Source organism: Nannospalax galili, unplaced genomic scaffold, assembly GCF_000622305.1.
Source record: "Nannospalax galili isolate Female #2095 unplaced genomic scaffold, S.galili_v1.0 scaffold342, whole genome shotgun sequence".
In the NCBI taxonomy this organism is placed as follows: domain Eukaryota; kingdom Metazoa; phylum Chordata; class Mammalia; order Rodentia; family Spalacidae; genus Nannospalax; species Nannospalax galili.
Window position 1 is genome coordinate 2,462,998 of NW_008349359.1, and position 15,332 is coordinate 2,478,329.

Sequence of the window (15,332 nt, forward strand, 5' to 3'; positions counted from 1 at the left end):
GTAGCCCTGGCCAGAAGGCGTCAGTTGTTTCTCTGGTCCTAGCGGTCCCTCGTGAGGATTTCTAGACCGGAAAAGGAAAGGAGGAAATTTTAGGAGAGGAAGAGATTAGATTACCCTCCTGAGTGGGAGGGATACTCACGGATTCTAGTGTTTCTGTGGGCACCAGCTCCTAGCTGGCACGAGGTTCAGAGGCTAAGCTCCACGTTGTTCAGAGGGTCCCACGTGGTTCAGAAGCCAAGCTCCACATTGTGGCACCAGATATGGGGGGGGCGCTCTCTCTCTGGGCGCACTTCCCCGAATGGCACTCCCCCGCCGTGTGCCTGGGGGAAAGCTGGCCTGGTCCCGTTGGCTTCTCCGTGTCTCTATGGGCCTCAGGCATGGTGTGCATGGATATCTCGGGGTGCTCCGGGCCCCTGGATCTCAGGGCCCCTGCCACACCTGGCTAGTCGCTGGCAGGTCTCGCCACAGGCGTCTCTGGCTGCGGCTGCGGCTGCCCTGCAGGCTTCTCCCGGCGGCTTGAGTCCCGAGTCTCTGGTGCAGACAGCTTCCTCTGCTACTGAAGCATTGTTCAGCCGAAATCCCATCTCTATTTCACCCGTGTACTATTCCTCAGGATGCGAGGTTCCTGGCCACAGAACCATGCAGGGAAGAGTACGGAGATGGTGAAAGCTAGGGTGTCCGTAAGCCGGTCACGAGGGAGTGCGCCCCCCCGGAGAGATTGGTGCACCCCCCGGAGAGATTGGGCCGCCGGTAATGACACAAGACTCAGGTCTTAGTCTGTGTTACAGCTTTATTCTCTGAGACCCAGCTCCCTGTGTCCCAGCTCTCTGCGACCCAGTTCTCTGCAGCCCAAATCTCTGCAGCCCAATTCTCTGACCATTAAGAGAAGACTAAGGCATTTATACCATGGGGGTAGTGGTAAAAGCTTTGGCTGTTAGATGCTTTGTGAGGCATTCTATTTACATATGGAAGTGGGTTCCTGCCAGACTGCTGTCTGCCTGGAAAAATCACACAGGAAAGCATGGTACAGAGCCAAAGGCCATGTTTATGTTATAGCATTGGTGGTGGACACTTCAAAAGGAGAGACAGGAAAGATGCCAGGAAGACACCCCGCTATGAAAGGAGCCCGCAGCACATAATTCCCGAGCTGCATGAGCTGTCCGGTGTGAAGGGGCTTCAACTTTGCATAACAGAGGCTCCCAACACCCCGACACCTGCCCAGCTTTTACATAAGTTCTGGGGATCCAAACTCTGGTCCTCATCCTTACATGGCAAGTGCTTTATCCACTGAGTGCCCCCGCCAGTCTAAACAGAGCTTCTTGATTTAGTTAAAGCGTTATTTATTATTATTATTATTATCATTATCATTATCATTATTGAGACAGTGTCTCCCTGTAGGCCCTGCTGGCCTGGAACTTGATATGTGGATTAGACAGCCTCGATTTCACAGATATTTGCTTGCCTCTGCTTCTAGAGTGCTGAGATTAAAGGTATGAGTCACCATGCCTGGCTACAGCATTATTTTGTATTTTTCATTTTATTTATTTTTGAGACAGGATCTTGCTTTGTGGCCCAGACTGGCCTCAAACTCATAATTTTCTTGCTTCTGCCTCTAGAATACTACCACCACACTCAGCTTTTTGTACCTTTTTAAAACATCTACTTTTGGAGTAGGAGAATGGTTCAGCAGTTAAGAGTTCTTACTGCTCTTACAGTAGACTAGGTTCAATTCCCAGCACCCACATGGTGGCTCACAACTGTCTATAACTCCAGTCCCAGGAGATCTGACTCTTCTGGCCTCTGTGGCACTGCATGCACATACACATACATTCATAGAAAACTCTCATACATAGAAAAATAATTTTTTTTAAATTGCTTTACCTTCCTTGTGATTTCTTTAATGAAAATGAATTTGGGTTCTGTTAAATCCATAACTCTAGAACATGCTTATGTAATGACTGTCTTCTGTACTGTGACATCATGTCCTGCCTATAACACCATACCTGTTTGTTCCAAACTGCCAGAAGTCTAAAGCCCCGTCTACCCTGTTGAATTCAGGAGTGCTCTCGGAGAGACTTAACACTCCCACCCATTTGTACTGAATTTTGTTTGCTTGAGTAACCCTGGACCCTTTGTGACAGGAAAGTGCCAGAAGAGCAGAGCAAGAAGGACCACCAACCATCAGGGAATGGCGTGATATCCCACAGAGCACAAATTGAGCAACAACAGTGCTTTGTGGAAGAGTTGAGGCACCAAATCCTAGAAGGACAGATTAGAGCTCAGAACAAACTGGAATTTGACCAGGCGCACCTCAGTCGGCAGATAAAAGACAGTAGGTGCTCATTGTTTAAGGTTTCTGCTTCACCTCATGTCTCCAGTGTCATACTGTCAGGCTTCTGTATTCTGGCCTTTGTTTTCTTTGTGATATGATGGAATCTTTTGTATTAGGTGTTCTCTCCCTTCTTTTAGAGACCAGAAGTTCTCACAAGGGGGCTTTAAATAAGAAGCAAGTGGACTTCTCTTTGGCCCCTCAGAATGATGGGCCTCCTGCTGACTCCTTTTCATTGGCATACTTGTCTGTGCTTTTCTCCAGGCCCTAGCACTTGTGCACTGTGGTACTGAGGCCTATAGGTCTTCCTTCCCTTCCCATTCACTAAGGAAGCCCTGTAAACTCACTTGCCACATCACCCTAGCCAACCCTTTAAACTCCTCACAGCTGCAGCCCTGGCTGGAGCTGTCTGAGTCCAGGCAGCCATAGGCAGGAAGTGCTGACCTTCTCTCTGGGTGTTTTTGGTTCCCAGACCAGCAGTGGCTACTCAGAGAAGAGACCTGGCTTTCCAACTTACAGGAGCAGCAGCAAGAAGACGACTGTGGAGAAGAGAAAGAACTTGAGGCCCCTGTGGCACCTGATGCTTGGCTTCCAACAGCTTTTGAGACTATACCGTCCTCGCTCGTCAGAAGCCAGAAGAGGGTGGAGCAGCTGCAGCTCTTACGGAGACATACTCTTCGGGCAGCAGAGCAGAACATCTGGAGAAAAAGGGTCTCATTCCGGTTAGAGAGAATTATCAAGAAGCAGAGGCTGCTGGAGGCCCACAGGAGACTGGAGCAGCTCAGGGCATTCTACTGGCTCCAGGATGACAGTACCTTAAAGTCACCAAGCCAGGTCCCCAGCTCTATTGCTCCAGGCTCAGGGCCTCCTCAACGTAGAAGCAGATGGAGAACTTGCAGCCCTCTGAGCCTCCAAAGACTCTGCAGCCAGCACTTGCCCCAGCTACACAGGTACAGCCATTCATTGTCACCTGGGAGCAGTTGGCCAGAGTTAACCTGCTGCCAGGCAATGCTATTTACTCCCCAGGACTCAAGGGTCTTCAGTCTGTGAGGTAGAAAAATGTGTTTATCCCTCCATTCCTGTCATTCTTCTCCCCTTCTGTCTTTTCTTTTTTCTGCATATCTTCAGATTCAGGCTGCTTCTTGCCCTTTCCAAGTAGCAGCCCTTGTTTTCAGGTGCTATCCTTTTTTTTTTTTTTTAAGAATCCTGGCCTGTTTTTAATGTGCTTTTTAGACCCAGACTGTCTAGATGCATTTTTTTTTTTTGGTCTTTTGAGACAGGGTCTCCCTATAGCCAGAGCTGTCCTGGAACTCACTATGTAGACCAGGCTGGCCTCGAACTCACAGAAATCTGCCTGCCTCTGCCTCCCAAGTGCTGGGACTACAGGCGTGCACCACCACTCCTGGCTTAGATGAATTTTTTTTTTATGTCCTTCTACTTCAGTCTCATCATCTCATACCAGAGTTTCTTGATCCCACAAGCTGCCTTCTTCCCAAGAGCTGTCCTGGAACTCACTATGTAGACCAGGCTGGCCTCGAACTCACAGAAATCTGCCTGCCTCTGCCTCCCAAGTGCTGGGACTACAGGCGTGCACCACCACTCCTGGCTTAGATGAATTTTTTTTTTATGTCCTTCTACTTCAGTCTCATCATCTCATACCAGAGTTTCTTGATCCCACAAGCTGCCTTCTTCCCAGATCTGCCACATTAGTGAGCTTCCTGACCCCACCTTACATCTGGTGAGTGAGCTAGTTTTCTGACTCCCAGGTTTATGTTTGGATCTCCCTTGTTTGTTTGTTTCTTCATTGCCTATCTGCTATCAAGAGGAGAGTGTATTATCTCCCAGATTTCTTGGTGTAGGGGCCTGTGTCCTGGTCCTCTGGGTTGGGTCCTTAGGGCCTAGCACCAGGCCTTGCTCACATGATGCCATTATACTTGCTCACCTCTCTGTTCTTTAGAAAACTAGGCAAACAAAAAAGATCTTTTTATTATGAAACTTTTTCAAACATACGCCCACTTTCAGTAGTTATTAAGATATACCACACTCGCTTTATATTCTCACCTTCCCATTTACCAAAGTATTTTAAGGCAATTTGTAAACACCATGTCATTCCAACCCTGTATCTTTAAGTATGTACCTCCAAAAAAATAAGAATTCTTGTAACTATAATATCATTAATCACACCTACCAAAAGTAATGTTAATTTACTTGATATAATCTAAAACCTGGAATATACTCAATTTTCTCAAGTTGTTTCAAAAAATCTCTTGATTTTTTTCAAATCAAGATCTAATAGGATTTATAAGCTTCATGTGACCATTATGTCTATCAAGTTCCTTGTTATTTTTATTTCTTCATATTGTTGTTAAAGTGGGTCAGTTCTATAGATTGTACCACTTCATAGATTTATGTTTGATTCTTTATAATATCTAAGTTCCTCTTTTCCTCACATAACCAATTACTGGAAATTCTCCCTAAAGGTGTGGTTAGATTCATTTCATATATTCCTAAGATGAACAAACTAGGGGGAAAAATAAAAGAAATTGAGCAACAGTATGTGTCTGGGACTTCTGAAAGCCAGAACTGTATTGTCAACAGTTTCCTTTTGTATCTCAAGTTGAAGGCTGTAGGAAACAGTGAGTGACATTGACCTGGTTTTGAACCTCTCTCAGAGCAAACTAAATGGAATATCATATTTCTTCTATTGGTAGGAAGTAGGGGACATTACTTTTTCTGAGATGGCTTTCCTTATCTCCACAGTGCCTTCCTGAACCAGGATCCTTCTTCTATGTCACCACCTGTGCCTGACCCTACTCACCAAATACCAAAAGAAACCTCATCAGCAGATTCTGTTCCTCAGGCTGCTGCTTACCCACCAAGAACAGGGTGTCTGGACAGGAACAGCCTCTATCCATTGAGCTGGAGGAAGCTCTATCCAGCCAGGGGAGTTTTGGCTGGGAAGACAGTCTCTACCCTAGGCACCTCTCTCCTGTTGAGCTGCAAGTTTGTCAATAACAAGGAAATTGAATCAGGGGGTAAGCAACCCTGTCAGATGGCATCCGAGGGCTTAGTCACTCCCTGCCAGTCAACTAAGAAGCTAAAGCCAAGGGATGGTTCAAGGACCTTCATCCCTACTGCCCAGACCAAAAGGGCTAAAGGACTATCAGCCTCTGGCAACACACAAGCTTGGTGGCAAAAAGAAGGGAGCCATAGGACCTACAAGGCTACAAAGGGAGCCAGCTGCTACTTCACTTATTCCAGTGGACACAAGAAAACAGCCGGGCATGGAAAAGCAGCCAAGACTTTTCAGGCAGAATCCAAAGCACCACCTCCAAACAGGGCATCAAAAAAGCATCAGAGGGTGCTGACAGCTAGGGTCAGAGACATTGCCAAAAAGTTCTCTCATTTGCCTCATGGCAGTCCTTTGAAAAGATATAGTATAAGGGATCTAGACACCATAGCCTCTCTCACAGATTCCAGCCCTACAGTAGATCATGCAAGGAAAAAAGACAATAATTTATCTGCTAAAACAGATAGTAATTACTCAGTGGATTCTCTCTCTTATGTATATGCCAAAGGCCCAAAGGAGCTTCTGAAGTCAGAGAACCTTCAGGGAAAGTGGGCTCCTCAAGAGCCAGAGAACTCTAAAAGTGACAATAGCCAAATATCTGAGGATTCACTTGCTGACAAGGGGCACCAAAGCCCCAAAGAAAGCTCATGGGGAGATCATCCCACCAATGACCATGGCCGTCCAAAGACCAGAACTTCAGCATTTGTGAGGGGCCTCTCCATGCCCTCAAATAGTGGCCTACATACTCAAGCTCATAGGAGTTTTTCCCTGGATAGCCTGATCGATGCTGAGGAAGAATTGGACGAAGATCAGCAAGAGGAGCCTTTTCTTGGTTCAGCTGATGAGATGCCTACAGAGACTTTTTGGCACCTGCAGAATACTACCCTGCCCGCAATGGACCAGGAGGCAACATGCAGGCCTGGCCGCATCAACCATAGAATAGGAGTTAGGTTGAATGCCTTTCTGCCAATGAGCAATTCATTTTACCTTGGTCCTCAGTTCCAGCCCTGTGGTAAGCAGCCTGAGTCAGAAGTGGAGATAAGCTACTCTGAACGACCCAGCTCTCTCTCTCAGCTTACAAGAGAGAGCCCACTGGTGTCTGTTGATTCTTGGTTTTCTTGTGACTCTAAGATACTTCCTGGTAGCCCCCCGGGAATTGTTGATTCTTCATGTCCAAGTCCTGATGTCCATGAAGTTCAGACCTGTGGTGAGGAGAGGCCTGGATACTGGCTAAATATTGAAAATGTAAAGCCATCAGGTAATGTCCTGCCATGTAGCTCCAATCTGCCCCAGGGCAGTGCTGAGCCACCTTGCAGTTCGGGAGACGTGTACACAACCTCTGTTTCCAAAATATCCAAGCCATCGATTTGGGGAACTCAAAGGTTTCTTAAGCCAGGAGCTGTTGGCATCTTTCAGGGCAGGGAAATTCCCAACACAGCCCAACAGGGCATCTCTGAAGGTTCTGGTAGTGTGCTGGCTGCTTCTGCCACCTCATTCACTCATGTAGGTGATATTCATGGAAAGGACTGGGCTGCCCTTCAGCAAAAGTGTCTCCTTGAACTCTCTCACTCTGTTTTGGAAGCTACAGGAAGGCCCCAGTCAACTTTCCCCTTCCTTGAGGAAGACTCTAGTTCCCTGGCTGAAGCTTCTGATAGCGTAGATACTCAGGTGCCAGTTGGCCCTGGGGTATCTAGCAATTTTGATATCAGTTACTTTCCAGTCCACTTATCCAAAAGCAGGCATTTGAGAGCAGAGAAAGAGCAGGATAATTTGAGTGCCAAATTGGAAAGCACGTCCGATTTCCTCAGCACTAGTGAGAAAGAGGTGAGTTTTAATGGAGCGTATTCAGCAGACCTGGAATCGCTGACTTCTGGATCTATAAATATGCAGGCCTGTATGTCAGGGAACAAGATACCACATTCCATAACAGAAGCATGTGAAATCAAGCAGGACAACTTGGAAGAGTGCCTTCAGGGTAGCAGCAACCCTAGGCTGATGACTTCCTCTAAGGAGTATTTCTTCCAGAAGAAGGTTTATCACAGTGTCACTATAGCCACCAAATCAGACCATTGGCCCCAAGAGCAGGCTCCACTCAGGAAAAATACTGCCATTCAGCCAGGAGAATCGGGCCACAACAGCCGTTACTCCCTACACGAAGGGAAAGCAACTTGCCAGGAAAGCTCCAAGGAAGTAGCTAGAAGACATGTAGATGCTTGTTTTACTTTTCCATCAAGTCCAGAGTTAGACTTCCACTCTGCTTCCTGGATTCCTTTCCCACAATCCCTGCAGCCACCTCCCTTGGAAACATTCTATATAACCCAAAGCAGGGATGCCCTGACAGAAACTGCCTTAGAGATTCCAGCTTGCAGAGAAGAATGGGTGCCATCCCCACCCCACAGGGAAGCCTGGGGCTTTGCTCACAACTGTCAGGTGTTTCCAAAAGCTCGTTTGAAGGATAATTTTCCAGTGTTGTCACAAAGCCAGAATTCCAAGATTGCCTCATCTCAGCAGGTGACAACAAAGAGGCCAACTGACCTCAACACTGGGGTAGTTACCGAAGAATTGGAAAAATGCCCTAGAAATATTAAAGAGGAAGAAAACCATGATTCTGTTTACTGTTTTGTTGCTCATAACAGATATCATTTCCCTTCTACCAGCCTAAAAGGCCATGAATTTGAAAATCAAGTTGGAATTTCAAATAAAAAGTACAATCTTCCAGTACAAAAGGAAGGAGAACAGGCCACAGCCCAATCTCATTGCAATGGTGCCTTTGACAGCTGTGAATCTGAAAAGACTTTCCTTTTCATTTGTGATTCTGAGGCATGTGGGGAAGAACAGAATGTGTTCCTGCCACAGATAAAGGCCTATGGTATACACAGTCAGATTTCTCATGGAGCCAGGTCTGGTTTCATCAGTAAAACCACCAGTTTAAACGGCCTGGAAAAGGACATACCAGGGGAGGCTGCTGTTTCTTTAAAGTCCAGATCAGTCCACCATCAAGTAAGCAGCCCTGTGACTATGGAAGCAGATGAGAGTCCATCCCACAAGTGGGAAGAGGGGAATGAAACTGGGCTTCTCAAGGAAATTGTTCTTTCCAAAGATAGGCCAGAAGAGTTCAATCTTCCAGGGACTATGTCTGCCTATGAAAGATTCCATCCAGTTACATGCTCTCAGGAAAGAAATCCAGGTGTATTCAAGGTCCATGTATGGTCACAAGAAATGATAAACTCCAAAGAAGAACCTTTAGGAGAGAAACAGAACAAAAGAGTTAATAATGCTGAGGAAATGGCTAGGCTCATTAAGAGTGTAATGCAGCTAGAAAATGACATCTTAGAAATTGAATCCAAGCAAAACAAGCAGCTTCATACTTCCCACATACCGGGAGTCAGTAAGGAGTTTGTGTTTCAGGACCTGCAGGACCAGGAGAGGGCTGACCATGTCCTGATGCCAGGCAGCTCCAGAAACCATTTGGCCTTTGGGGATCAGCCATCTTTTCCAAGACAGATGGATGATGGTATCTTTAGTGATAGTGAAGCTGAGGAAGTGGAGGGAAACAGTACCACTAGTAATGATACCGAAGTCAAGAAAATCATACAAAACCCCTTCAGGTCAAGGGAATGTGCACAAAATAAGCCATCTATGAGCAAGCACTCCCATCCACCTGGAGTGCACAGACCTGCTAGAGGCACATGTGATTCTTTAGGGAAGCAGACAGCTCTCAGAGAGTCTGCCAAAAAGTTCCTTCACCCAAGGAGAATGGAAGCATTGGCTAGAGCTCTGCCATTGCAGCCCAGGGTAGAGAGAACTTCTGAGGAAGATGGTGAACTGTTAAAAATATCAGCAAATCCCAAGGAGCAGACTTGGGCTTTGGAAAGTCTTGAGGAACCAAAGACTGTAAAAAGTTTTCAGGAAAGTGAAATTGCCGAAAATTCAAGTAGTTCAGAGTCAGAGGATGCAAAACCTCAAGGCAGGGTTGAAGAAACAACTGTGGAAAGGGAAGGGAACCTACAGGAAGAAAAAAGTATGGTCTCATCAACCCAGAAACTTCCCAGTCCAAGCCAGCACTACAAGGGCACATTTTTCATGCAGGAGACCGTTTCCCCATTCCTAAACCAGACAGGCTTCTCTACAGCTCCTCATCATCAAGAACTGAGTAGTTCCTTGCCCTTGCATTCTCCAAGGCCACCAAGAAGCTCTGTGAGCATCTCTGATACTAAAGGCATGTCTTCATTTGAGCACATGCTAGATCCCACATTATTGAAAACTTGCAAAAGTCCTTTGGCAACTGAATTAGGGCATCAGGACCAGAGTAGGAAGACCAGAAGCAGTAACTCCCATGGAAATGCTAGTGAGGATACCTCTATGACTCATGCTGCCTGGTATAGATCTGTGATACCCATGATCGTGGGATCTGATGGTCAGTCTGTTACATCAGGGAGCATTCTACTGAAGACAGAGGACTGGCTAACAGCAAGCACCAACCCCCAAGACCAAAGAAGGGACCCCAGAGTCACTTCAATAAGCTTGACTACCCAGGAAAGCTTAGATTCTGAAGCTGAGGCAACTGTACAAAAAGAAATAAGAGCTGGTTCCTTGAACAGGATCTCAAGGCAGACTGAAAAGAGGGTCAGCTTCCTCTTAGAAGATGATGATGACCAGGGTGAGGAGGCAAGGCAGAAGGCAGAGAAAGAGCCTGAGGACCAACAACCTATCAGCAGTGCTTGCTTAACACCTACATCTCTACCAAGGGTGTCTGATCCAGAGCCCAGGATACCAGACTCTTCTGTCCATGCATCCATATGTCTGGCTATCTTGGAGGAGATCAGACAGGCAAAAGCACAGAGGAGGCAGTTTTGTGACTTTATACCTGGGGGGACAGCCCTTCCTTACTATGAAACATCACTAGAACATGAATATGTTTCAAGGGCTGCTCGTGGGCCCCAATGGCAAATGGACAAGTTAGGGTCAGATAGCACCAGAAATGAGGGTGAAACACAAGGATTGCATGTAGCATCTCCATCTGCTGTGTCAGCATACATATTGGCTGATAAGAGGAAAAACCAAGCCATACCCCTCTCTGCAAGCAGCTTTCAGCCTCTGCCCAATCCTGAAACTGACAGAAAGCCACAGCATCATTCACTGGCTTCCTCTCACACTGACCCTGATCTAGACCAAAGACCATGTACTGGAGAACCAAGTCATTTTCAGGGAGCAAATGGATGGTCTAGTTCTTCTGAAGTTGTGGGAAAAAAGAAAAAAACACCCAGAACCCTGTCCTCTGCTGATCCTTTGGCCTCAGACAGATTTCTTTCTTTACCAACTGAAGAGCACGACAAGAGGGTAGGATCAAAGAAAGTGTTTACCTTATCTTCTCAAGCTTCTTGTGATGATCCTGGCAGGATTCTACATGGGCGAGGTCAGTTAGCTACATGGGAAACTGTAGAGAGAACCTCTGATGGTCAGGACAACAGCCCAGGGCATCAGGAACCTAAACAGCTAGACAGCACATATGGAGGAAGCTCAGGAAACATCTTAGTGGCTGCACAGGAAGGAAAAACAGTTCATTCTGTATGTCAGTCTGTGATCTTTAATACTGACAATTCTACAAGCCTTTCAGGGCCTAAGCAAGACCATGTTCAATGCTCTGAGGCTTCCACTGGCTTAGAAGAAGGGAGGGCAAGTCCAAAACAATGCGCTATTCAGCCTGGAGCTCTGAGAAAGGTTGAACTAGAAGCTCCTGCATGGCAGCATATCAGGTGGGAAAATGTTGAGTCTGGGCTGGCAGAAGCCTGTGGAACTGGCAACAAAAATCCCATACCAACCCCACTGCCAGATCAAAGACTTAGCCTATATCCTAGTGGAGTTACAGAAGAGGCCCCAGGCCTATGCCCAAAAGAGACTTTAGATTGCCTTGACTTCTTAAGGAGCGCTGAAGGCAGCAATCCACTTAGCTCATCTAAAAGGGAGGAAGAGAACAGGACTATTCCTTGTCCACAACTGTGTGATTCTCAACCCACTGCTATTAATACCTGCTGCTCCCATTCTTCCACTTGGCCATGTTATAGAGATGGTGTTCTTAGGGGGGGGACTTTCAGGGCTGCTCCACATTCTGCCTACTCACCCTCTGTAGTACCTTCTAGAATCTGTGAAATGAATGAAATACAAGAGAGCTTTTCTAAGGAATCTCATGTGCTTTTCACACATGAGCTTGAGCAAAAATACATTACTGTAGAACTTGGACCTATAGACTACAGCAGTCTTGAGCCATCTGCTGTAGCTGCTGTCTCTTCTCTGGCTCAAGGCTGCTGCAGCTCTCTTTCCACCTCTGATGTGAGGGCAAATTCCATCAGCCACTCACCTGGTGGTAGAAGCTCAAGGTCAGTAGCAGGTTCTGAGAAAAAGACTGCTGAGGAGAAAGCCAGCACTGCCTCTGAGGTAGTTTTTTCAACCAGTCCTACAGGGATGTACTGCAAGTCACTGAGGACTTTGAAGGGTATACCTACAGGTGAAAATGGACAGGCATCTCAAAACAAGCCAGAACCAACTGTAGGGACTCATGGACCACAGACCCTAAATTTAAGTGGAGGATCTGTTGAGGGTGAGCTGGTGGTAAAGGCATGGTACAGACATTTAGAAAACACCATCACATGTCTTTCAGAAAAGACACAACCTTCCACTCAGGCCGGGGATCACAGTTGCTTGGATCCCCAAGCCAAGTTTGTAGCAAGGTTAAAATATACCTGCCACCCTCAGATTGGCAGTTTATGGGAGGAAGAAGAGCAACAGAGAGATCAGGCTTCAGGGAGGCCTAATGAATGTCATGCCCAAGGGAAGAATCCTTTACCTTCTGGTGTAGGTAGCTTGGATGACTGTCGGATTAGAGATGCTGAGCGAGAAGAGATGGCTGTGACCAAGTCTCCCATATCCCAGACTGTCTTACAAGGCTTTGAAGACCCAGCTTCTCTGCCATTGAAACAAACTGAAGTGCCACTGCCTGCTGCTCAGAGGCCTGCCCAACTCTTCTCTGGAAGGGAACAGTTGGCTCCCTACCACAGATGCTCACTTCCTGTGATTGCGATCTTCTCTGGCTCCAAACATGCCAGGTCCTCCCCTAGACCTCAGTTCTCAGCGATCAGCTCATCTCGCTCTCTTCAGGAGCTAAACTTGAGTGTACAGCCTCCTCCAACAGATGAAGATGCACAGTGGCCAAACAGATTGTGGAGCCCATGTCTCAGGGGCCACCATTCCTCAGAAAAGTCAGTGGCAAGGATATCTTCAAAGACTGAGGATTGCAGTCAGAAAGACTCATCTAACTTGGACAATAGCCCTGCTAACCAAAGACTCCTAAAACCTGTTACCCCTCCTTATCCAACATCTTCCACTGTCTCATGCATGCCAATCCCTGATTTCATGACCAACTGGATGCCTGGCACTTTGGAACAGGCCCATCAAGGAAATACAGAGAAACTGAGTGTCCAGGGTAGGCCAGGGAATCAGCACTCTCAGGTGGACAAAGGAATGCTACAAGTTGGTTCCAGTGACATCAATCCCTGCATCTTACCCTGGTGTCCACAGGGGCCCATGCATATTGGATGGAAGCAATATGTGTTTGGAAGTGCAGTTGATGTCACCTGTAGCCAGGAACCCCATGGCTTGACCCAGTACTCTAGCATGAACAATGGTCTAGAAGATAAGAAATTCCCACCTCACCCCCATCACAGCATTTATACCCAAACCCAGGACCTATCAAGCATACACAATAGCATTGAGAATGCCCAAAGTTCAAATGAGGGCCGGGAAGTATGGAGTTCCTCATTTGCTTCGGGAAATCCCCATGTCTTGACTGGCCCTGAAGGAGTTGACCCCATTTCAGATCCTGACAAGAGTCTCCCACTCAAAGATCCTTCTGATGAAGCAAGCTGTCTAAGGAGTGAGCTGCCTCTGGCTGGAGGCAGTTCTGCAGCTCTGGTGGATGAGATTGTACTGCTATACCCATCAGAGACAGGCTGCCCTGTGAGGCAGGCCAGGATGAATACCTTTGAGCAGGGCACACAGACCCTGGGCAGCAGACTCCACTGGAGTTGCACCAACATCTCTGTTCAGACTGATGCCAATGCAATGTCAGCTTCTGAGCTTGCCTCCTGGACCAGCATGCACAACCTGTCTCTCCACCTCTCACAGCTCTTGCACAGAACCTCAGAGCTGCTTGGGAGTCTTTCCCAGCTGAATGTGACCCAAAAGGATCAAAACACCAAGAGTGACTCCCCAGATGAGGCCCCACAAGTCCTTATGATGGATGGTGCTACTCAGACTACTATGGATGAGGGCATCCAGACTGACCTGGCCTTACCACCTCTGTCCCTCCAGGCTCCAGAAGTCAATGTAATCTTTGAAGTGTTAGACTCAGGAATCATGACCATAGCTCAAGAAATTGTGGATGTCCCAAGAGAGATATTTCCAAAGAGAGAGGCAGAGAAAACAGTAGAGCCCCCAAATCTTCGTGAAGAAAGCACCCACTGTAAGCAGCAGAGCCCTCCAATACGCTCATCACACTTGAGGTTTCAGAAAACCCCTCTTGGGCAGAATCTCCCTTCTTTGAGCCTTCTAGCTTCCCCCAGTGCTTCCCTGCCTCCTAGCTCTCAGCCTGAAGAATCTTGTGTGATGGTCAATGGTCCCAGCATCCCTCATTCCCCAGAGCCCTCCTTCAGTGCTTCAGAGTTCACCCAGGAGCCAAGTGTCCAGAAGAAGCTGGGCCCTGCAAGTGCTCTGCTGGTGGACAGGGCCTCCTCTCCAGTCCTCACATTTAGTCCCAGCACCCAAGAACTGAGTAACCCCTTAACCTGTTTGACTCTCTCCCCTCCCTTGGCTTACCCCCTTGAAGGCTACCAGAAGCTTGACATCTATCCAGACCTTACTGTTGATAACCCAAGACCTCCAGTGGCTAATTTTCAAGCCACTGATGAGTCAGATGGTTCCCAGAAAGCCAAATCTTTGGGTAGAGAAGACAAGATCCCCTTAGAAAGGATTTCTGAGGAGTTATTTCTTGATTTGAGCTCTCCGTGCAGCCCACATCAGAGCTCTGGTCTCCAAGTTAGTTTCCTAGGGCAGCCCCCTCAGCAGCTTCTGCCCAAGAGCACCACCGGGGACCACGGCAGACTACGGCCACCACCACTAAGCCACAGGAGCCTGAGGTTGAATGACAGCTTTGTGCCTGAGAAGGTGGCTTCCCTAGAGCATCCAGTGAGCAGTAGGGGACCAAGTCAATGGCAGGGCAGGCCAGCAAGTGGGACTGAGAGTTCAGCATTTCTGGTGGAGCCACAATCCACTCTGGACCTTTCTTCTTTGTGGAGCGATCTCCAACCCCTTAGCCCTTGTCCTGTCTCTGTGGTGACTGATACCACAGGGCTTCAAGGTTCTGCCTTAGACCCTCCTCAGGCCTGCCAACCTGTGGGGCTACTGTGCCCCAGTTCACATGTATGTGTGGTCCCCGATTCTCAGTGTCACAGCATGAGACACTTCCCAGTACATAACCAATTTAATAATTGGCGTGGAGTTCAGGATCGTTCTTGTGGGGGACTGCAGATCAGTGAAGAGCTAGGGGACAGCTCTGATTCCAGTTCTGTAGACCAAACACAAAGACCCCCACAACCTTCTGATAACCACAGCTGGGATCCTGAGTGGTTCCAAATGAAGCAGATCCCCTTGCAAGTTGGGGTCCAGAACCCCTCACTGAGTATGGAACTCTCAGAAGCAAAACTGCATCGTGGCTTCGGGGAGACAGATGCCCTGTTGCAGGTGCTGCAGAGCGGGACAGGGGAGGTGCTTGCTCCTGAAGAACCTGCAGTGTCCACCTGGCAGGAGCTCCATGCTCGGTAAGGGCCCTAGCCTGGAGGGTAAGGGGTGGGCCAGATGAAAGAGAACTTGAGAAAGCTA

The 15,332-nt window shown here is 47.7% G+C and overlaps 1 protein-coding gene across 3 annotated transcripts in view; it reads left to right on the top strand.

Moving 5' to 3' along the window:
* Stard9 (StAR related lipid transfer domain containing 9) overlaps positions 1–15,332 on the top strand; it is a 133,127-nt gene that overhangs the window by 104,279 nt on the left and 13,516 nt on the right. For all 3 annotated transcript variants that reach the window (XM_008846832.3, XM_029570257.1, XM_029570256.1), the window contains exons 21-23: positions 2,142–2,332; positions 2,802–3,279; positions 5,090–15,271. In XM_008846832.3, the coding sequence (XP_008845054.1) occupies positions 2,142–2,332; positions 2,802–3,279; positions 5,090–15,271 (10,851 nt within the window). The remainder of the gene's footprint in view (positions 1–2,141; positions 2,333–2,801; positions 3,280–5,089; positions 15,272–15,332) is intronic.